This window comes from Sphaeramia orbicularis, chromosome 13 (genome assembly GCF_902148855.1).
Source record: "Sphaeramia orbicularis chromosome 13, fSphaOr1.1, whole genome shotgun sequence".
NCBI lineage: Eukaryota > Metazoa > Chordata > Actinopteri > Kurtiformes > Apogonidae > Sphaeramia > Sphaeramia orbicularis.
In genome coordinates, this window is record NC_043969.1 from 36,029,146 (window position 1) to 36,049,207 (window position 20,062).

General features: G+C 35.6%; 1 protein-coding gene across 2 annotated transcripts in view; it reads right to left on the minus strand.

Annotated features, from left to right (window-relative positions):
- The window catches only part of cadm2b (cell adhesion molecule 2b), a 333,961-nt gene that overhangs the window by 19,445 nt on the left and 294,454 nt on the right, over positions 1–20,062 (minus strand). The window contains exons 6-8 of one of the 2 annotated variants that reach the window (XM_030151557.1): positions 9,164–9,322; positions 8,769–8,859; positions 6,096–6,274 (exon numbers count right to left, since the gene is read on the minus strand). In XM_030151557.1, the coding sequence (XP_030007417.1) occupies positions 6,096–6,274; positions 8,769–8,859; positions 9,164–9,322 (429 nt within the window). Of the gene's footprint in view, positions 1–6,083; positions 6,275–8,768; positions 8,860–9,163; positions 9,323–20,062 lie in introns of both variants that reach the window. The other variant, XM_030151556.1, reaches the window with a different exon arrangement.

Genomic DNA, 20,062 nt, shown 5'->3' on the forward strand with positions numbered 1-20,062 from the left:
ATTATGACGTTGACTTGTGGATATAAAATGTCATCACATCATCATTTTAACATGTTACATAATTGACATTTTTGTCATAATTAGCATGGAAATTTTATTGAGTTACAACAAAAAAATGTTTGGGAGGTCACAGTAGTCGCTTTTCCATTGGACATCTGCGCAAAACGTTACCGATATTTACTAAATGTAAAAAAAACAAACAGAAATGCATAATGTCGGTTTTTCCATTAAATCATAAATGCGATGATTTGTTTATTAATTACTGCGAGATGATACGAGAAGTCATTCCATAAACATGGCGACGAACGTAAATATGGTGTTGATTTACAGATATATTCATTATTATTATATATTACCCCTCTACCTCGTACTAAATTAAAAAATGACTCAGTTTGCTGGTGTGTCCACACATACCGCGACATGTTTCTTTTAAAACTCTTCTTCTTCGCTTGTTGTAACGTCCATCAACATCTGTTTTTTTTTCTTATTTGCGTGACTCTAGTTGCGGAAAAAGGTCTTTCCATTGCAGTTTGCGTGATATACTATTTGCGCAACGCCCGAAAAACCACCCCTGGCCAGCGCAAAAACTTTTAATCGAAAATAAGAGTTTGGGCGAAATTGTCGTTTTTCCATTAGGCAAATTTTTATGGGCAAGTTCTATTCGCGCAGTTTGAGGGTCAATGGAAAAGCGATGATTCACCAGTAAAACCCATGGAGTTTGATCAATGACAGTGGATGGATACACTTGATTTACATTTATCTATTGATATCTTTGCTGAAAAGTCACTTTTTCTTCAGTTTTCTCTGTTTTTGATTTAATAACTTTCAATTTTACTCTTAATGATTAAATATACGAAAATACATGATTTTCACTGAAAACACAAAATACAGAGGATAATATTCTAAGAAATGGTAATAAATCACTTAAGAAAGGATAAATATAAAGATAAAAATACTTTGGAACTGCCACAAGAGTAACACTGGGTCTTTGTGGGTTAAAAAAAATATTATTATGTAGAAAATCAAGGTCAATGAAGTTACCATATTTGGTTCCTTACCTAAAAGTGGCCAAAAAACCCCCAACTAGTGACACTGACCTTTATCCTTTTTAAGTGTTTTTAAACAATATTTGATAGATAAGAATGGAGCATGCATATGTTCTGACAGGAGCAGAAAAAAGTAGTCATATATGAAGTTTCGCATTTGTTATAGTTCAAAAGCAGATGATGATTAGTTGGTACAATTACCACGCAAATGTCAGAATCAAAGTGAAAACATAAAATACGTGACGTGGATGGGAGGACATGAAGCGGCAGACTCATCAACGTACATTTATTGACTGTATTTTCATTTTTGGTAGCATCTCTAACATCCCAGACAGAGTAATTATCACAAGTAGCGTTTCCTCGCTTTATTTAATACAATGAATTATAGAGTGTAATTGTAGACGGTGATGAATAGCGGCAGAGCGATGACATTTCTTGCCTCTCAGCCCTCCTGTCATTAGCAAATTAGGCTTAGAGACTGAGATGATCTGAAGAGACCCACTAAGTATTCAGTCAAACATGATGTAGCTCTGAGGAATGACTGCCATCATCGGTGGAAATGAGCCCGTCTAGCACATCTTTTAGCTTCTTGACTCAGTTTTTTTTTTTTTTTTTTCCTTATCCTTTCCTGTACCGAGGCCTTTGTACTGAAGGAGAGCTGTTAAGGGTTATCAGATTGGCCATTTTCCTCAGTTAGTCTGGGAAAAAGTCAGATACAGGTCCGTGGCACATACAATTTACAGCAAACTGGGCCCAATACTGCAAATCTGAATGTTTCCTTTTACTTTAAACTTTGAAACAAAGCTTTCTGCCTGTGAGATTTGAGGAATGAAACTCCGGTCCAGATATGACAGGATGATATGGACTTGTCTGACATCGTTGCCTTTCTCTGTTCACTGAACAAGCTGAAGGAAGCGAACGCGATAACAAAAGCTAAAAGGACAAATGTGTCATCCTCCTTTTCTCTCATTTTTTTTCCTCACAGAGAAGGACATTCTCTCTCTCTCCAAAAGCGTCTGCTTCTAAAAAATCAAACGAAAAAATCTGCTGTGTATCCACTAACTGCTTGGGTCCACTGTTGGAGCTGTGATAATTCGCTCCCAAACAAACTGAACTTGTGTGGGAGATGGGACTGGTTAATTGGCAAAAATAGAAACAAATAAGTCCATTTGAATTTTAATAGTCTGTCCTCGTTTTGTTTTGTTTTTTTGCTTAGCCGTGTTTGCTAAATATTATAAACATGTTCTGCCGAGGCCTTAATGATCCGTTTCCTGCACCATGCTGTCTTTATTCTCTCAGCTCTGCCACTGTCTTGGGATTAACTTATCTCTCCTCCAGGCAGAATTTGGAAGCAAAACTCTCCATCCTTAACATTTTTACTTCCATTTCCTTTGAGAAAGAATCGAAAAACTAAATCTGTGCATCAATATGTACAGTACAAGGCTACGTTCAGACAGCAGGTCTTAATACACGATTGGGATTTTTTGGTGAAATCCGATTTTGTTGTGTGCTCGTTCATATTACACATTAAATGCGACTTCTACAGGGTGGGGAAGCAAAATTTACAATATTTGAGGCACGGATTGAAAGACAGTGTATGACCAATTAGTTTATAGAAAGTCATGAGAATTTATTTGCCACAAGAAAATTGACATAATAGAAAATGTTTTTATTCTATGTGTCCTCCTTCTTTCTCAATAACTGCCTTCACACACTTCCTGAAACTTGCGCAAGTGTTCCTCAGATATTCGGGTGACAACTTCTCCCATTCTTCTTTAATAGTATCTTCCAGACTTTCTCCTAATAGTTTTGCTCATAGTCATTCTCTTCTTTCCATTATAAACAGTCTTTATGGACACTCCAACTATTTTTGAAATCTCCTTTGGTGTGACGAGTGCATTCAGCAAATCACACACTCTTTGACGTTTGCTTTCCTGATTACTCATATGGGCAAAAGTTTCTGAAAAGGTATGGATAATAGTGTTAGGTATGATTATGACATCAATATATGTTTGGTTTCAAAACAATTGACGTAGTGCCTGCTGAGAAAAAACAACTAAATGTTCATTGTAAATTTTGCTTCCCCACCCTGTATTCTGACCCATAGATTGAGGACTCAAGAAGATCAGTGTCAGTGTCAGTTTACCACTCAACGTAAGAGACTCACAGTCATATGCCTCCTTCAAATCACAACTTAAACTTTGGATGAAGGAAAACCAAGCCTGTGACCATCAGGAGATTGTCCTCACTGTGTTGTTACCTCCACCAGGAGATATTGTGATCACTTTGCTTTGTGTGTTTGTGTGTTTGTTTGTTAGCAACTTTACGGGAAAACTATTACAACCATCTTTACCAAACTGTACCCACAGATAGGCCTAGGCCCTGGGACCAACCCATTAAATTTTGGGTCAAGTAGGCCTAAGTTCAAGGTCACGGCAAAGTCACAAATTCTCAAATTTTCCTATCTCTCGTCATTGAGCAATTTTCGAAAATTCATAAAAAATTCAAAACGACTCCGATTAGCCTCCAATTTGATCCACCCGTAGCTTATAACAATATCTTGTACAGGGGTTGGACAAAATAATGGAAACACCTTCACCTCAAGATGATAATGCCTCAATCCATACAGCTAGAATTGTTAAAGAATGGCATGAGGAACATTCTAATGAAGTTGAGCATCTCGTATGGCCGGCACAGTCCCCAGACCTCAACATTATTGAGCATTTATGGTCAGTTTTAGAGATTCAAGTAAGACGTCGATTTCCACCACCATCGTCTCTAAAAGAGTTGGAGGGTATTCTAACTGAAGAATGGCTTAAAATTCCTTTGGAAACAATTCACAAGTTGTATGAATCAATACCTCGGAGAATTGAGGCTGTAATTGCCGCAAAAGGCGGACCTACACCATATTAAATTATATTTTGTTGATTTTTTAAGGTGTTTCCATTATTTTGTCCAACCCCTGTATCTGGCTCAAAATTGTCCACATCCACTGTGGAATCTGGACTCTGTGGACATTTCAATTTAACATTGAAAATCCCATTTACCACACATTTTTCATTATAACTCAACAAATACTGATTGGAATTTAATATAATTTGACATACACATGACTGGTACCAAGTTTCATCTTTTTCTGCTGTATGGAACAACCTTGAAACTGTTTAATTTAAAAAGAAATAGTCGATCCACACATGCACACCGTTCGGGGTGCTTGGCGGAGGTTTGCGTTCTCTGAACACTTGTTCTGTGTGTTTTTATGATGTTTTGCTTTTTTGTCAACTGTCTTTCCTGTCACCTGCCTAGGGACTACAGATGGAGATGAACACTGCTGCTACAACTTTGGCATATTTATAGCTGCAATTGTTGTAGATGTCCATTAATGTAGCTGTAATGTTGTAGATGTCGAGGCTCTGTCAGAGGTGACTGTGTCATTCCTCTGCGTAGGAGCACTTTCAGTAAGTCGGCCTGGTCAGTGAGGAGTGCTAGTGAGTGGAACTCAGTACCTGAGGAGGTTCAACTGCTTACAACATACAAGGAAAATGTGGCTTATCAACACCTATAGCTGCCAACACTAAAAGAAAAGCCTGTTGTGATGTTTTGATGTTGTGATCAAATGTTGTCGTGATATGTTGTGATGTCTTATTCTCTTTTAATTGTATAGTAAGTGTTCGAATATGTATCTTGTATTATATTGTACAGGTATTGTGTGTTTTGTGCTCCCTTGACAGTCTGTTATGTATATGTTATTTGTTACATTAGTGCCCTATCAAGTGTCTAACCATGTCTTTCTCCCGCAAATGTTTTTTTTTTTTACTGCCTTTTTAAAATTTGGCCAGGGGACTACCGATGAAAACTAGCCTTCTGGCTAATTCTGACTTTTTTTTTTTTAACCATGTGTAACCATGTGTTTTATGAAATTGCATTGTCCCCTTTCAAATAAACTAAACTAAAAAAAAACAAAAACAAAACTAATATGTACTGTCCCTAATAAATAAATAAATAAATAAATAAATAAATAATGACAAATGGGAGAAATGGACAATTTTCATTTCAACGTCACACTACTAAAACCAATAGTTAGTCACAAAGGTTTTTCTATGGTCAGTGTATCCAGAATGTCCCTTATGTTTGTATTGTACAGAATTCAAACCTAAAAAATAAAGTAAAAAAAAAAAAAACAACGACTTCTATCAGTTTGAGTATGAACTGAATACGACCCTGAAGTGACCCACATGCGCAAAAGAGGTCCTGATGTATACGTGACCACGTAGGCATGCACTGTGTTTATGGATATATTGGATTGGATATATATTGGATTTAGGACCACATATAAAAGTGGCCTGGGTCGGATTTCTGCTGTTTAAACTGTCTTTAACAGATTGGATACAGGTCACATACGGGAAAAAAAAAAATCGGATTTGCGCCACATTTGCCTGCAGTCTGAATGTAGCCTGTGTGAAAACTGAAGAGAATTACAAAACATTATCTGATAAAAATGAAGAAACACATTATTTAAAGTCAAAAGTGTAAAGAGGCTGAGGATGTTCATGCAGAAAAAGAAATGATCAATCAAAACTAACAAGTTCTTTCTGAAATCTATCAAAACCAAGGCTTTCAAGTCTGAATAATAAAGAACGTGGGTCAGGGAATGTGTTAAGTCATTGATAAATTAAATTTAGAACACACTGACTGATCTGTGCTTTAATACTCATCCATTATCTGAAACCATGGGGGTGCTGAAACCTATTCCGACTGTCATTCAGAAATGAATCACCGTGTCTGGTAAAGGACTCAAGTCTGTAATCAACTTGTCATGCAGACGGACATGAAAAGGTGTTTCTTAAATATGTCGTCAAACAGTAATTGTAGCACTGATAGAATTATATTTATCTATGTTCAAATAGTGCACATTCAACGTTGCTTTGTTACTTGGCATTTTGATGTAACCTCTAACTCAACAGAAATCTGTGATGTTAAGCCTTGAATATGAAGAAAACACTTTTGCCTTTTTTATAATAGACAATTAGGTCTTACCGAAGTACCCACCATATACAAACAGGATGTATTCGGCCCTGCCGGTCCCCAGGTGGTTACTGGCCTCACAGCGGTATGTGCCGTTGTCTGTTTTGTTTAGCGTGGTGATGGTAAGTTCTCTGCCCTCCACGATCATGCGCTCCACGTCTGGAAGCTCACCTCCGTCTTTAGACCAGAACACCGGCTCAGGTCTAGGAAAGAAAGTACAGACAGTATCACAATAATTTCACTTTTAAAGTTCATGTTGAAGCATTTTATGTGTGGATGATTAGAAACTGAGGAAATGAAATTCAGGTGGAGGGTAAGAGTGGATAAAATATGAGACAGTATGAATGAACGGTGATAGTTTAGATGATATTACAGAGAAAAGAACAAACATGAAATCAAACCATATGTTAGACTATTTATTGATGATTATGTTGTTAGTATGCTGGTTTAAATCGAACTTAAAAATGTTCGTGCTTACGAAGCAGTAGAAGCCACTACTACTATTACTACATTGCTATTACTAGATTGCATTACATTACATTATATTAGATTAGATTACATTAGATCAAAGTAGATTAGATTACATTATATTAGAGTAAATTAGATTACATTAGATCAAATTAGATTAGATTACATTAGATTAGAGTAAATTAGATTACATTAGATCAAATTAGATTAGATTACATTAGATTAGAGTAAATTAGATTACATTACATTAGATCAAATTAGATTAGATTACATTAGATTAGAGTAAATTAGATTACATTACATTAGATCAAATTAGATTAGATTACATTAGATTAGAGTAAATTAGATTACATTACATTACATTAGATCGAAGATTAGATTACATTAGATTACATTACATTACATTAGATCAAATTAGATTAGATTAAATTAGATTACATTACATTAAATTAGATTAGATTACACTGGTCTACAATTTTTACCTCTGCCAAGGAGGTTATGTTTTTGCCAGGGTTTGTTTGTCTGTTTGTTTGTTTGTTTGTTTGTTTGTCTGTCCGTTAGTGTGCAACATAACTCAAAAAGTTATGGACAGATTTGGATGAAATTTTCAGGGTTTGTTGGAAATGGGATAAGGAAGAAATGACTAAATTTTGGTGGTGATCGGGGGTGGGGGGGCCCACGGGGGGCGCCACTGATCAGCCTTGGCAGAGGTCTGCGCTCTCCGAGTGCTTCTAGTTTTCTGATCAGTGGCCCCCCCCATGGGCCCCCCCACGCCAAGGAGGTTATGTTTTTGCCAGGGTTTGTTTGTCTGTCTGTTTGTTAGTTTGTCTGTCCGTTAGTGTGCAACATAACTCAAAAAGTTATGGACAGATTTTGATGAAATTTTCTGGTCTGCGCCCCCCCCGTGGGTCCCCCCACCCCCGATCACCACCAAAATTTAATCATTTCTTCCTTATCCCATTTCCAACAAACCCTGAAAATTTCATCAAAATCTGTCCATAACTTTTTGAGTTATGTTGCACACTAACGGACAGACAAACAAACAAACAGACAGACAAACAAACCCTGGCAAAAACATAACCTCCTTGGCGGAGGTAATAAATGACAGAAGTGCCGGTTTGCGGATGTTTTCAAGGTATATGATTGTTATTACACATATATATTGGTTTATGTACATTTATATAATAGTTTTATAAATCTTCCACTAAATAGAACCTGTAAAGTGAATGTATTCTAATGTGCAGACAGTGTTTTGAAGTAGATCTTGTAGCTCTGAGACAAATATTCCTTTTGAGTCAAACCCATTCTCTCATTAATTCTTGAATTTCACATTTTGACCCAAGGCTGTATCTTGGAAACTTCAGCCAACCAGCATTTTTGACTTGATTTTTCTTTATCAGTGACTCTCATGTGGTAAAATTTCATTATTTTTATTCTGGAAGCATTTTCCTTGTAGACCAGTGTTACATTAGATTAAATTAAATAAGATTAGAGTAGATTAGTTTAGATTAGACAGAACTTCATTGATCCCTTGGGCAGAACCTTCAGGAAATTGAAGTTCCAATAGCAGCACAACAAAGAACGTACATATAACATGAATATTACAAAAAAAATAATAACAATAACTATAAAAACAGTAGTGAAAAACAGTATATTACACATGGCATTAATGCTAAATAATACTTGTAAGTCTAAACATGTGTTCACATATTGAGAATATATGGTCGATTTAAGAAAACACATATTTTAGTGTAAAATGTGCGTCTACTATTGTGTATTTCTTGAATCACTAATTATATTCTGGTCATTTTACAACGAACACTTTCATTTCAATCACTGAAAACAAACAAACAAACAAAAAGTGGAGAAGGATTAAATATCATGAAAATATTCCCCACACTTTAATTAATCAGATTTTTGTTTATATAATGTTTAACAGGTATTTCAGAAGTAATGTAACAATCCACCATTTTAGATGTAATATTTCAAGGCACTAAATATTAATAAACACAATTATAATACAACAAAATAGAATTTAGAGAAGTTATTGCAAATATTAGGAAGGTATAACTGAAAACTATGGTGCATGAAAGGGTTAAAATGAGTGAATTTGCAAATAAACGTCCAAATCATTACAGAAAAATACATTTGTGTAATGAAAAGGAATCATATTTTTAGACACCAAATAGATGATCTAAAAAAAAAACAAAAAAAAAAAAAACAACTTACATGGGGTTTCCTATGGAGACACACTCCAGTTTCAAGTACTGGCCTTCCTGTGGAATAATCAGTGAATGTGTGATCTCCAGATGGGGAGCGTCTGCAAAAAAAAGAAAAAAAAAAAGGGAAAAATCCAGTTCTATGAGAGAAAAGTGCGTGAGGAGCTTTAACTCTGACAAAGTACAACAGTAGTTAGCTCTTCACCCATTGGGCAGCTCTTCGCACAAGCCTGTATCCCTGTGTTCTGTCTTGCTACTAATCCTTTACCTGAAAACTAATCCTACACTAATCCTGAGAAGATGCAAAGCTAAACCTGCAGACATAAATGTAATCTCAATTCTTGTATTTCTCCTCAATGCAAATCTCGCACCTAATCCAGTTTTGCTGTTTGCGAATGTACTCACAGTGGACCTCCAGGACCTCGGTCGTCATGTAAGGGTTGGAGAGAGACACGTGTTCGACGCTGCAGGTGTAGGCGACCCCATCATCACGTCTGTCCACTTGAAACTGGAGGCTACTTCTCACCGTGAATGACTTTCCCGTGGCATTCACCTCCTTACTGCCTGCAGCAAATCACACAAAAATCAGAGGCACACTGTCTTTATTACAGCTGCATGTTTCAGGCCATGTTTACATACAACCAGGTATTGTAAAAACAGATATTTCCTCCTCTCCGTTTTAACCCTTTCATGCATAGTGGTCACTACAGTGGACAGCTATTCTAAAACCACGGTTCAGTTTTTTTCAGTTCGGTATGGGAAGAAAGAAAACCCCTCAAAATGTTTTTAATACATTTCTGAATTTTTGAAAAATTTTCCCCCAATTTTTGGACACAATAGAATATAGAAAAACAGGAATATAATTCTGCTGCTATAAATCAAATACAAAATAAAATGAATTATTAATATTACTAAATGTATTTTAAACATTAGTATTGCACTTTTCCCTGACAGGTAGTTTTGAACAAACGAAAAAAATCTATTCACAGTTCTGTCAGTTCACATTCTGCATAAAAATACCAAAAAAATTCCACATGAAGTGCAACATTAACAAGAGGACAAACTGGTATTCTGTTTAAATAAACTGAAGAGAAACTTTGACAACAAAAAATTAACCAAATTATTTATTTTAGGACAGAGAACAAACTGTTTAGGCCACTTTGTGTACATGCGCATGCAGGGTGTGATTTGCTGGGGGGATGGGTTTTTTTTGGTCAGAGCCAGGGGGGTAGGGGTGTCCATAACTAACGTAACTAACGCTGGCGTGAAACAAAATAAAAGTGAAACTTTACATTCTTTCAATGTCCAACTCCAGGTTCTATTCCTCTGTTATACAGCGTGTGTGAGACACAGACAGACAGACAGACGGAGCTAGTGTAAGTGCTTTAGAACTACCGTAGTTCATAGGCGGCAAACAACATCCGTCTTATTAACGTCTCTTTCCCCGTTGTTGTCTTTCACCGGGACCTGAACTGATCCCAAACAGGACTGTACTGATGGTGGAGGGTTTTCAGTCTCTTCCTTCCAGGTTCATATTTGTTTTGTTTTTTTTTTTTTTTTACCTTATATCAGCTGCTAGTTCATATTTCGGGTCAATGTGTGCATCCTTCAATTTGTCCGTGTGGAACTTGCGCGGATTTAAAGTTCCGCATCAAACAATGTCTTTCGTTCCTTTTTCTTTTTCTCAACACACTGTGCTGTTTCAGTACAGCTGTGTACCAAACCGAACAGGTGTGTACCGAAACGGTTCGGTACATGTACTGTTACAGGCCTACCAAATATGTATCCAAATATACAAATAATGCAACATAAAAGGTAGAACAGCTTGTCTTGCCTTATGTGCTGTTTTTACTCCTCTGTTTCCCTCAAATAAGCAAAGAACAAACACCTTTAGTGATAGAAATGACTGTAAATGAGCCTAAGGTAAGGTCCACCATGCTGGTTTGTTTACATCTAACTACCACAATTCCTTGCACTCAAACAGTTTGGCGTGACTTGCCTAGAAGGTTACAAAGTCGTGAGTCGTGGTTCGAAGTCGTGACTTACGAGCTCAAAAAGCAGCCTGGAACGCAGCATTAGAAACCATCGTTTTCGTTGCGCGTTACCGTTGTCGTGGTGTAAATGTTAGGCATAAACGCAGAGAAAAATCTCTGTTTTACCACATACCTTGCTACGTGTAAATGTAGCCTTAGGTTCTAAATTAAAAAAATAAATAAAATCAGATTCTTCAAAAAGTAAAACGTGAAAAATCCTTTTTTTTTTTCCTGGATGTTGCTGTTTTGATATAGACGGCTCCAGTGTTGTTGTTTTTCACTGTATCTCCTTTGAGGGAGAGAATCCTTAGCCTTTGAAAGTCAAGTCAAAAAAGAGTGAACAGTGAGGGGAGAGCGGTACGAGCGCTGACTCGGTTGGTTGGGTGTGTTTGCTCCTCTAGGACCATCTCTCAAACATCCCAGTCAACACAAACAGACACACACTCCCCTAAGAAAGTACAGAGTGGATTTCCATAGCTGTAGCCCCACATTACTCCCCTTTGTCTTCGTTTCACGCACACAAACATCCATCCTTGTCACCGCTACGGATTTTGATTAACGTAAAATTCTCCCTGACCTGTAATCTTCATTTACGATAACTTTTAACTTATAATTCTCTGTAGTCCGCTGTTGTTTTCCTGTCAGTGCTTTGTGCATAGCATCCCAGCTGCGCAAGGTTACTTCACCCCGGCAAGACAGAAATAACAAAGGCATTAACTGACAATGACCTTAAAAAAAAGATTTCTCCCCCTCGCATCCTCGGCCTCATGCTACAGCCTTTTTCCTCATCCCTTCTCTGAACCTGTGATCCACTGCAAACACGAGTCAATCAATACTCGTATTATGTATGCATTCCACTCCTTCGCTCCGAAATACACACAGTTTGTTCAATTGTTTGTTCTATTTAACAGTAAAGGCCCCTTGCAATGAAAAAAGATCATCCATATCATAGTTCAATTTGTTCTACTTGGCTGATTCTCTTTGATTTCATCATGTGCCTGGAGACTATTATGTTATGAATGAAAACGACTGCTGCCACATACTGTATCTGGATTTTATTTCATTGTATTTATTTTACCACAAATGCACACAGGTTCAGAACTACTAATCTTAAATCTAATTACATATTTAACGCTCATTTAAAACTTGAAAATTTGATATGCTTGTGAAAACCTTAAGAGGTGCAGTGTCGGTGATTTGCACATGCTGTACTTAGGTGAATATTATGTTGTACTGACAGCTGTTTTCGAACACCAGCAGACTGCATTTCAGAGCTAATAATAGTGTTGGATGCAAATGCAGAAGATAAGCACTGGCTTCCAGCAAAACACAGATCTGCACACAAACTTCACATTAAGCATGCAAGCATCACTTTACACATTACACATCCACTTTGTATTTCTTTTTTATAATAAAAGTAACTCAATATAATACGGCTAAAATTTACTTAGGGGGTCAAATGAGTGGCCATTTTTGTTTAAAAAAAAAAAAAAAAAAGTTGGAAGAAATGCCTAGAACTGTGTTGAAATAATGCTAATCCATTTGTGCACAGACTACTGATATTATTTGACGGTGGAAGCTATATTTTCAGAAATATTGGATTTGGAATAGCACGTGTATGTGAAAACTTTTGCTGGTGGACGGACGTGACATTACCCATGATGCTCTGGTCAGTACCAGTACTTTATTAGTAATAAACTTATATACTTACTATTGCTAATTCTCCTCTTATTCATAAATGTTAGTATTGTGGATCTAAAACAATAACAGCTGACACAAAAACACAAAATGTGGCAGTGGACGGATGTGACATGGTTGTTACAGATCCCATCATACTGATGCTCGGCAGCCATGTCACTGTTTACACTAATGATCCCTGTGCAAAAACTAGGATCAGAATTATTTATTGTATAGTTTATCATCATACTAAAGAGTAAATAAACATATAGAATTGTTATTTCTTTATAAAAATGCTTAATATTAGAAAACTGTTGATTTAAAAGTGACGTGTGACATTCTTAATGTATGTATTGGCGTAACATAAGCAGGATGGATCAGCACCATACTCCATATTGAACCTGTAAAAATAAAACGTGATATGTAGTATAGGATCTTGTAAGAAAAATTAGGGAATCTAAAAGAAAAGAATATTTGTTTTTCAGGTAAATTCAGTTCAAATATAACTTGGCCATTTGTGACATGAAAATATAGCATTAATTGTGATGAAATTGGACATTTTTGAGCTGAAAACATAGTTCATATGACCATCAACATGTTGCAACAGAACTGAAATCCTGTCAATTTGCATAACTTGCATTTACCAACACAAAGTTCCTTTGGGGATTCACTTAGATTGATTTCTTATGCACAAAGACATAAATAAGACCACTAAGCAAATTTTAGCTGAATAGGTTATAGACTTAAAACCAGGCGGGACAGGACCTTCTCTGTGGTCGACCCCTGACTCTGGAATGCCCTGCCCCCCCCCACGTCTGAACAACCCCCACAGTGGAGTGTTTTAAGTCTCGTCTTAACCTCCTGAGACCCAGCAATGCATTTTTGTCCTCTGTAGGGGCAAAAGTTTGACAGATTTACTTAAAAAATGCTGTCCATTCCAAGGGATATTCCATTATAAAAAATTAAATCAATAAAAAAATTTGTAAAAATGTATCTGAAAAAACTGATGCATTACGTAGTTTCCAATCAAGACAACTGTTTAATATAAAAAAATGTAAAACTTTCACTTTCCTGGGTCTCAGGAGGTTAAGACCCACTTTCATTCTCTGGCTTTTAGGTCCGTGTGAGTTGTGTGGTCCTCTGTGTCCGTTATTTATTTACTTTTATTGATTTTATTACTTTTTAACTATTTGATTTTGTGTTATTTAGAGCATTCCTGTAGTTTTATGTACTTATTTATTATTTTTAGTATTACTCTTAATTGTTTTATTGTTTGTATGATGTGCAGCACTTTGGAAACATAGTTGTTGTTTAAATGTGCTGTATAAATAAAGTGGATTGGATTGGATTATTTATATCACATTCAATAATGATTATTTACATTACGTTATCATAGGTGCAAGTAACACTATACATTATTATTAGCTTAGCCCTTGGGGACTGTTGTACACATTTTACGTGCTTTTCATTGTTCATTTTTATGATAGTTTTGGCTGGTGTTCAAGCATATGGCATGAATTATGGCAAGAGTATGTATTTTTATTAGATCTTGCTATTTCCAGCTCAGCTCTTACAGTAGGTCTAAAATACACTGTATGAACAATGTTATATTCATATCGTGAAATACAAAAAATGTGCCCTGAGACCCGTTCAAATAAAAGTACAATATAATTTTTTTTATTGCTACCTTAAGAACACATTTTTCATGCTTTTCATTGTTCATTTTTTGGATAGTTTTGGCTGGTGTTCAAGTATATAGCATGAATTATGGCAAGAGTATGTATTTTTATTAGATCTTGTTATTTCCAGCTCAGCTCTTACAGTAGGTCTAAAATACACTGTACAAACAATGTTATTTTCATAATGTGAAATACAAAAAAATGTGCCCTGAAACCCATTCAAATAAAAGTATAATATAATTTTTATAGCTACCTTATGGAGAGCAAATTTTACATGCTTAGCGGAATGAGTGTGAGTATTTGACAGAAAAAAAAAATACAAATGCAAAAATCAACATTGATGCCATTTACATCTAACAGGTTGTAATAATTCAAAAGAAAAAACTTCGCATGTAGTATATTGAAAAAAAAAAAATACGGTTTGTTTTTTCAAATGAAAACATGGTGGCATCATAACAAAAACCTGTCATTCAAAGGGCTAAAATGAAAAAAAATATATATATATATATATATATTCATATCAATAATTAGGACAGATGGAGGTGAAAAAAATAACTTAATGAAAGTAATGTAAGCTCTAAGGATATGACACCATTAACAGGCAATCAAATTAAATATACCATTACAGTGGATAGAGTACATATTTCTCCAGATGTGAACATTATAATAATAGTTTGATTCAATGCAAGTACACAAGTCTAGTCATGTTTTTGCATAAATTGAAGAAAGTTGCCATTCCTCAAAGTGCATGCTGGGAAAATATATATCCAAATAAAATAAATATCTATATAGTTACTCAACTGGCCGGCTAATTCATTATCCAAGTACTTAAATATATTTATATCTGTATATTGTCTGTTTTGTTTTTACCAAAAAGTTTGTCATTGTGCATTTGATGTATTATTCAAAGGATCCAAAGCGTTTTATTGTCATGTGTACAGTAAAGAAATAAGTTTCCTGTACAATGTAAATTTTACACTGAATGCCTCAAGAATTTAAGATAAATATAAAAGTATAAGTGTAAAAATTGAAATAGAATAATTGAACGAGGAAATTAAAACAACCAAAACAATGTGGCGTTTGAAAATGGCATGTAAAAGAATGGATGGACTATTAATAATGTGACTCCCAAACAGTGTTGTTGTTATTGTGGTTTATAAATGTTGAAAATAGCAATAAAAATTAACCCTTTGCATGCATGAGTTATGAGAACCTTAGTCAATATTTTTTTCTTGAGTGTTTTTATTCCTCTTTAGGCATGAAAAAAACAATGCAAATGAATTTTTTTTATGAACCTATTTTTCATGGAGTCACAAAAATTTTCCACTCAGCTGAACACCATGTGTTTAATTTTTGAAGCTAAGAAACATATATTTAAAACCCATCATCAGAAAGTGATAAACTGTGTGAAAACTATAAAATAAAAACATTTTTCTTGCAGCTAATCTGATGTTTTCTCACATTTTAACATACTCTAATACTAGTTATTACTCACTTCATGGAGATAATATGAAAAAAAAAAAAAAAAAACTGTGTAGGAAAACTGCTAATTACAGTCTAATAACAATTAGCAAATGATTTACACTCAAACATGTTAATGGGTCAAAAACACAGTAATGTCCTGTCAGAGAGCGAACTTTAATTAACTGCCATTCCAACATTTATTACAATACAAAGTAGCTCCTTGTTTTGGATCCCTTATGGTCCAACTAAAGCAAAAATTAATTTAAAAGTAAAAATGTGGGTCATTTAGCAACACTAATCTGTCAGATTATCTCTAAAATGTCCCGTCAGAGAGATTTTGAATACCGTGTTTTGACCTTATTGCAGACCAGGTTTTATCAAGAACAGCAAAGTTACAGTAATGGTATGAATTGCAATGTCTGGGATGATGCATAAATGTCCACTGTGTTGGCTGATATGTAAATAAAACAACAAAACCCATGAATGTACAAGAGAACAGCTGGAGAATAGCTGTCCACTGTAGTGACCAGTATGCATGAAAGGGTTAAAATAAAAAATAAAAAAAAAAAAAAAAAATAAAAAAAACATGCAAAAGAAAAAGAGCATAAAAATATAAAGAATATACACTACTAAGAGAAAAATATATATTTACATAAATGTGCAATATCTGGGTAACTGTTGAGGTAAACAGCAGACAACATGTACAAAACTGCTTGAAATAAGTGAGATATTAAATGTGCAAGACTACATGTGTTATTATTGTGTCATTGAAACAAGTCTAGAAAATCCAAAAGTGTTACTTAAGTATACAGCTGTGTCTAATGCCTAAAAGTAGAATATTAAATATGTTAGAGAATTAAATATGTTCCAGCGGGAAAAGTATGATATACATAAACATATATTCTAATAGAGCGCATCCCTGTACATATCCACTCACTGTATAAAACTCCCAATTTGCACTTTCTGAACAAATTACAATATAAAACCCACTGTAAATAATATATACATAAACATATATTCAAATAAAGCGCATCCCTGTACACATCCACTCACTGAATAAAACTCCACTTTGCACTTTCTGTACATATTACAATATAAATCCACTGTGAATCTCATCCCATTGTTGTCCTTCTCTCTAGTCGAATGTTTGTCTATATTTGGTCTATGTTCAAGTGTGATTGATACATGTTGTTCTGGGTTCATGTTGAAACGTGTGCAAGGAAAAACCGAAGCCAAATTCATTGTACGTAGAATAGAATAGAATAGAATAGAATAGAATAGACTTTATTTGCCATTTGCACAGATACATACAGGGTGGGGAAGCAAAATTTACAATATTTTGAGGCACGGATTGAAAGACAGTGTATGACCAATTACTTTATTGAAAGTCATGAGAATTTATTTGCCACAAGAAAACTGACATAATAGAAAATGTTTTTATTCTATGTGTCCTCCTTCTTTCTCAGTAACTGCCTTCACACGCTTCCTGAAACTTGCGCAAGTGTTCCTCAAATATTCGGGTGACAACTTCTCCCATTCTTCTTTAACAGTATCTTTAAGAAAGTCGACATTGCTGTGTGATGTTCTATTGGTAGCATGTTCTAAAACGCCCCAAATACCATAATCTAGAGGGTTTAGATCTGGGCTAGAAGGCGGCCATAAACATGATTCCCAAAAATTGCTAAAGTTGGATTTGTTGCTGTTGTCAACAAGTGTTTTGGTGTTCTTGTGTAAGATTTTAACTTCAAATCATATTTTACTGCATTTCTAACGGTCTTGTTGTCTACCTCAAGTTCAATTGCCATTTTTCTCATGGATTTGGTTGGATCCTTTAGGATTTTGGATTTGAGAGCTTTAATAAAAGCTTTGGTACGTTTTTTGTTGCTTCCTCCACTTCCAGACTTTCTCGTAATAGTTTTGCTCATAGTCATTCTCTTCTTTCCATTATAAACAGTCTTTATGGACACTCCAACTATTTTTGAAATCTCCTTTGGTGTGACGAGTGCATTCAGCAAATCACACACTCTTTGACGTTTGCTTTCCTGATTACTCATATGGGCAAAAGTTTCTGAAAAGGTATGGATAATAGTGTTAGGTATGATTATGACATCAATATATGTTTGGTTTCAAAACAACTGACGTAGTGCCTGCTGAGAAAAAACAACTAAATGTTCATTGTAAATTTTGCTTCCCCACCCTGTAGTAGTATAGGCGCATGGGAATTCTTGTGCGTTTCCCTGAGTCAGAAAAGGAGGAGGAAGTAAGGATATGACAAGAACAGACAGATACCAAAACATAAACCCAGCTAAAACATACAAACAAAAACAGTTATTGCACATACAGCTCAGATAAACATTTGTAAAGTGGAAAAAAAAAAAAAAAAAGAGTAATAGTAATAAAAAATAAGAGTCCTGAGAGGTAACGAACCAGTTATTGCACATTTGAATTAAAAGTACTGGGAGGCAGAAGCAGGTTATTGCACATTCAATAAGATACTGGGAGGTAGAGTATGTGTTCATGTACAGGGTGACACAAAAAGACGGGAACTTTTTAACAATCCAATAAAACCAAGAGTGATGGAAAAAAAATATTTTATTCATAGTAATTGAAACCTTAAAACATGCCATTTAAGAAACAATGATGGAATTTTCATTTTTTAAAAATGACTTCCTGTAGATGGCGTCCTCCTGTACGAATGCATTCTTGAAATCTGCTGTTGAGATTCCTCATTGACCGCTGCAACATCTCAGCTGGGATACTGTGAATTTCATCCTGAATTCTCTGTTTTAACTCATCCACAGTTCTTGGTCGAGTCGTGTACACTTTACTCTTGAGATAGCCCCGCAAGAAAAAATCACAAACGGACAAATCTGGCGATCTAGGGGGCCAGGGAACGTTACCGAATCTTGAGATCACACGGTTACTGAACAATTCTTGCACAGCCACCAATGGTTACTAAAATGGGGGTGTGTTTACTTGCTCAAGGTCACTGTCTCGCAGTGCTGCCACTTGCTCATGTCTGCCAATACGCACTTCAAAAATTCCTGTTTTTTTGGGTCACCCTGTAATTTTAAAAAAAGGAAAATTCCATCATTGTTTCTTAAATGGCATGTTTTAAGGTTTCAATTACTATGAATATAATATTTTTCTTCCATCACTCTTGGTTTTATTGGATTGTTAAAAAGTTCCCGTTTTTTTTGTGTCACCCTGTACTTATACAAAAAAAAAAAAAGAAGCTGATTTTGATTCTAATTTGTTTTACTTTGGAGTAAAAAGACAAAGTGAAAAGATAACTGTATGAAAAGGGTGAGATGAAAGACAACTGTAAGAGAGTGATTTTTCCTTATATCCATTCTTACGGGGCTTTAGGACATACTGTTGATGAATGCATCTAAAAAGACAGAAAACTTCAAACATGATGCAAACAGGTAAGTCGGAGGCCTCGCGTTTGAGATTCAAAGGCCTCGCGTTTGAGATTCAAAGTCCTCGTATTTTGCCCTAAAAGAACAGAGTGGGGTTAGGAAGTGCTTCTGTGGCGTCAAACACAAATCTCCCCAGCTTTTCCTGTCATTCTCCAAGTCGCCTGAAGCATCAGAGCCGGCGCAGAGAAAGTGTCACTGTGTTTCAAGGCGGCGGCTGCTAGCGTCGCCAGAGTGCACACAAAGGCAGCCTTGGTGAGAATGTGAATGTGCCAAGGTGCACCTGCTTTGAACCACAACCCCAGCAGGCGAAGCAAAGCCACAAGGCAACTGAGGGTTCTCCTGTCGACGCCACCTCCGAGTTATAGCAGGTAAATAACCGTATCAGCCTCTGTGATGTATTGTTCTGAGGAATTAAATTCTTGTCAGATTATTAATTATTGTTTCATGTTCACTAGGAGAGGTTATCTGTAGCCTTGAAGGAATAAGTGCATAATGATTTGGGCTGTGTTGATTTCATAAAGACATCAGAGTCATTCTCTAATCACGTTCTTTTTTTTTTTTTTTTTTTTTTTTGGGTCTCAAACTGTGCCTCTTTTTCAAAGCCAGAATCCCCTGCTCGGCACAGTTTGCAACATACTGCCTGCTGACCGACAACTACCTCCTAAATGTTTTTAATTCTTTCTTCATTCTCGGACCTAATTTACCAATTAATTTGCTGTTGAAAAAATATTTTTGGCTCAATTAACACTCAATATGGTCTTTAGTTCTACTCTGGACCATGCTTTACTTAATGGAAACCATTTCTCATTTTGTTTACTGGTGTTTATCCGGGGGCAAAAAGACACAGACATATTAACAACTGCTCTCTGTGTGAAATGGCTAAAGTGCTTGATTTTTCACCAGAGAATTTATTTAGTTATTTATTTATTTTTTAATCACTGGACAGTACTGCTTGAATATGTACATGCATCACAACACAACAGAACCTGCTTGATAGCCATTAAGCTTTATTTGCATATTTGTGAAATC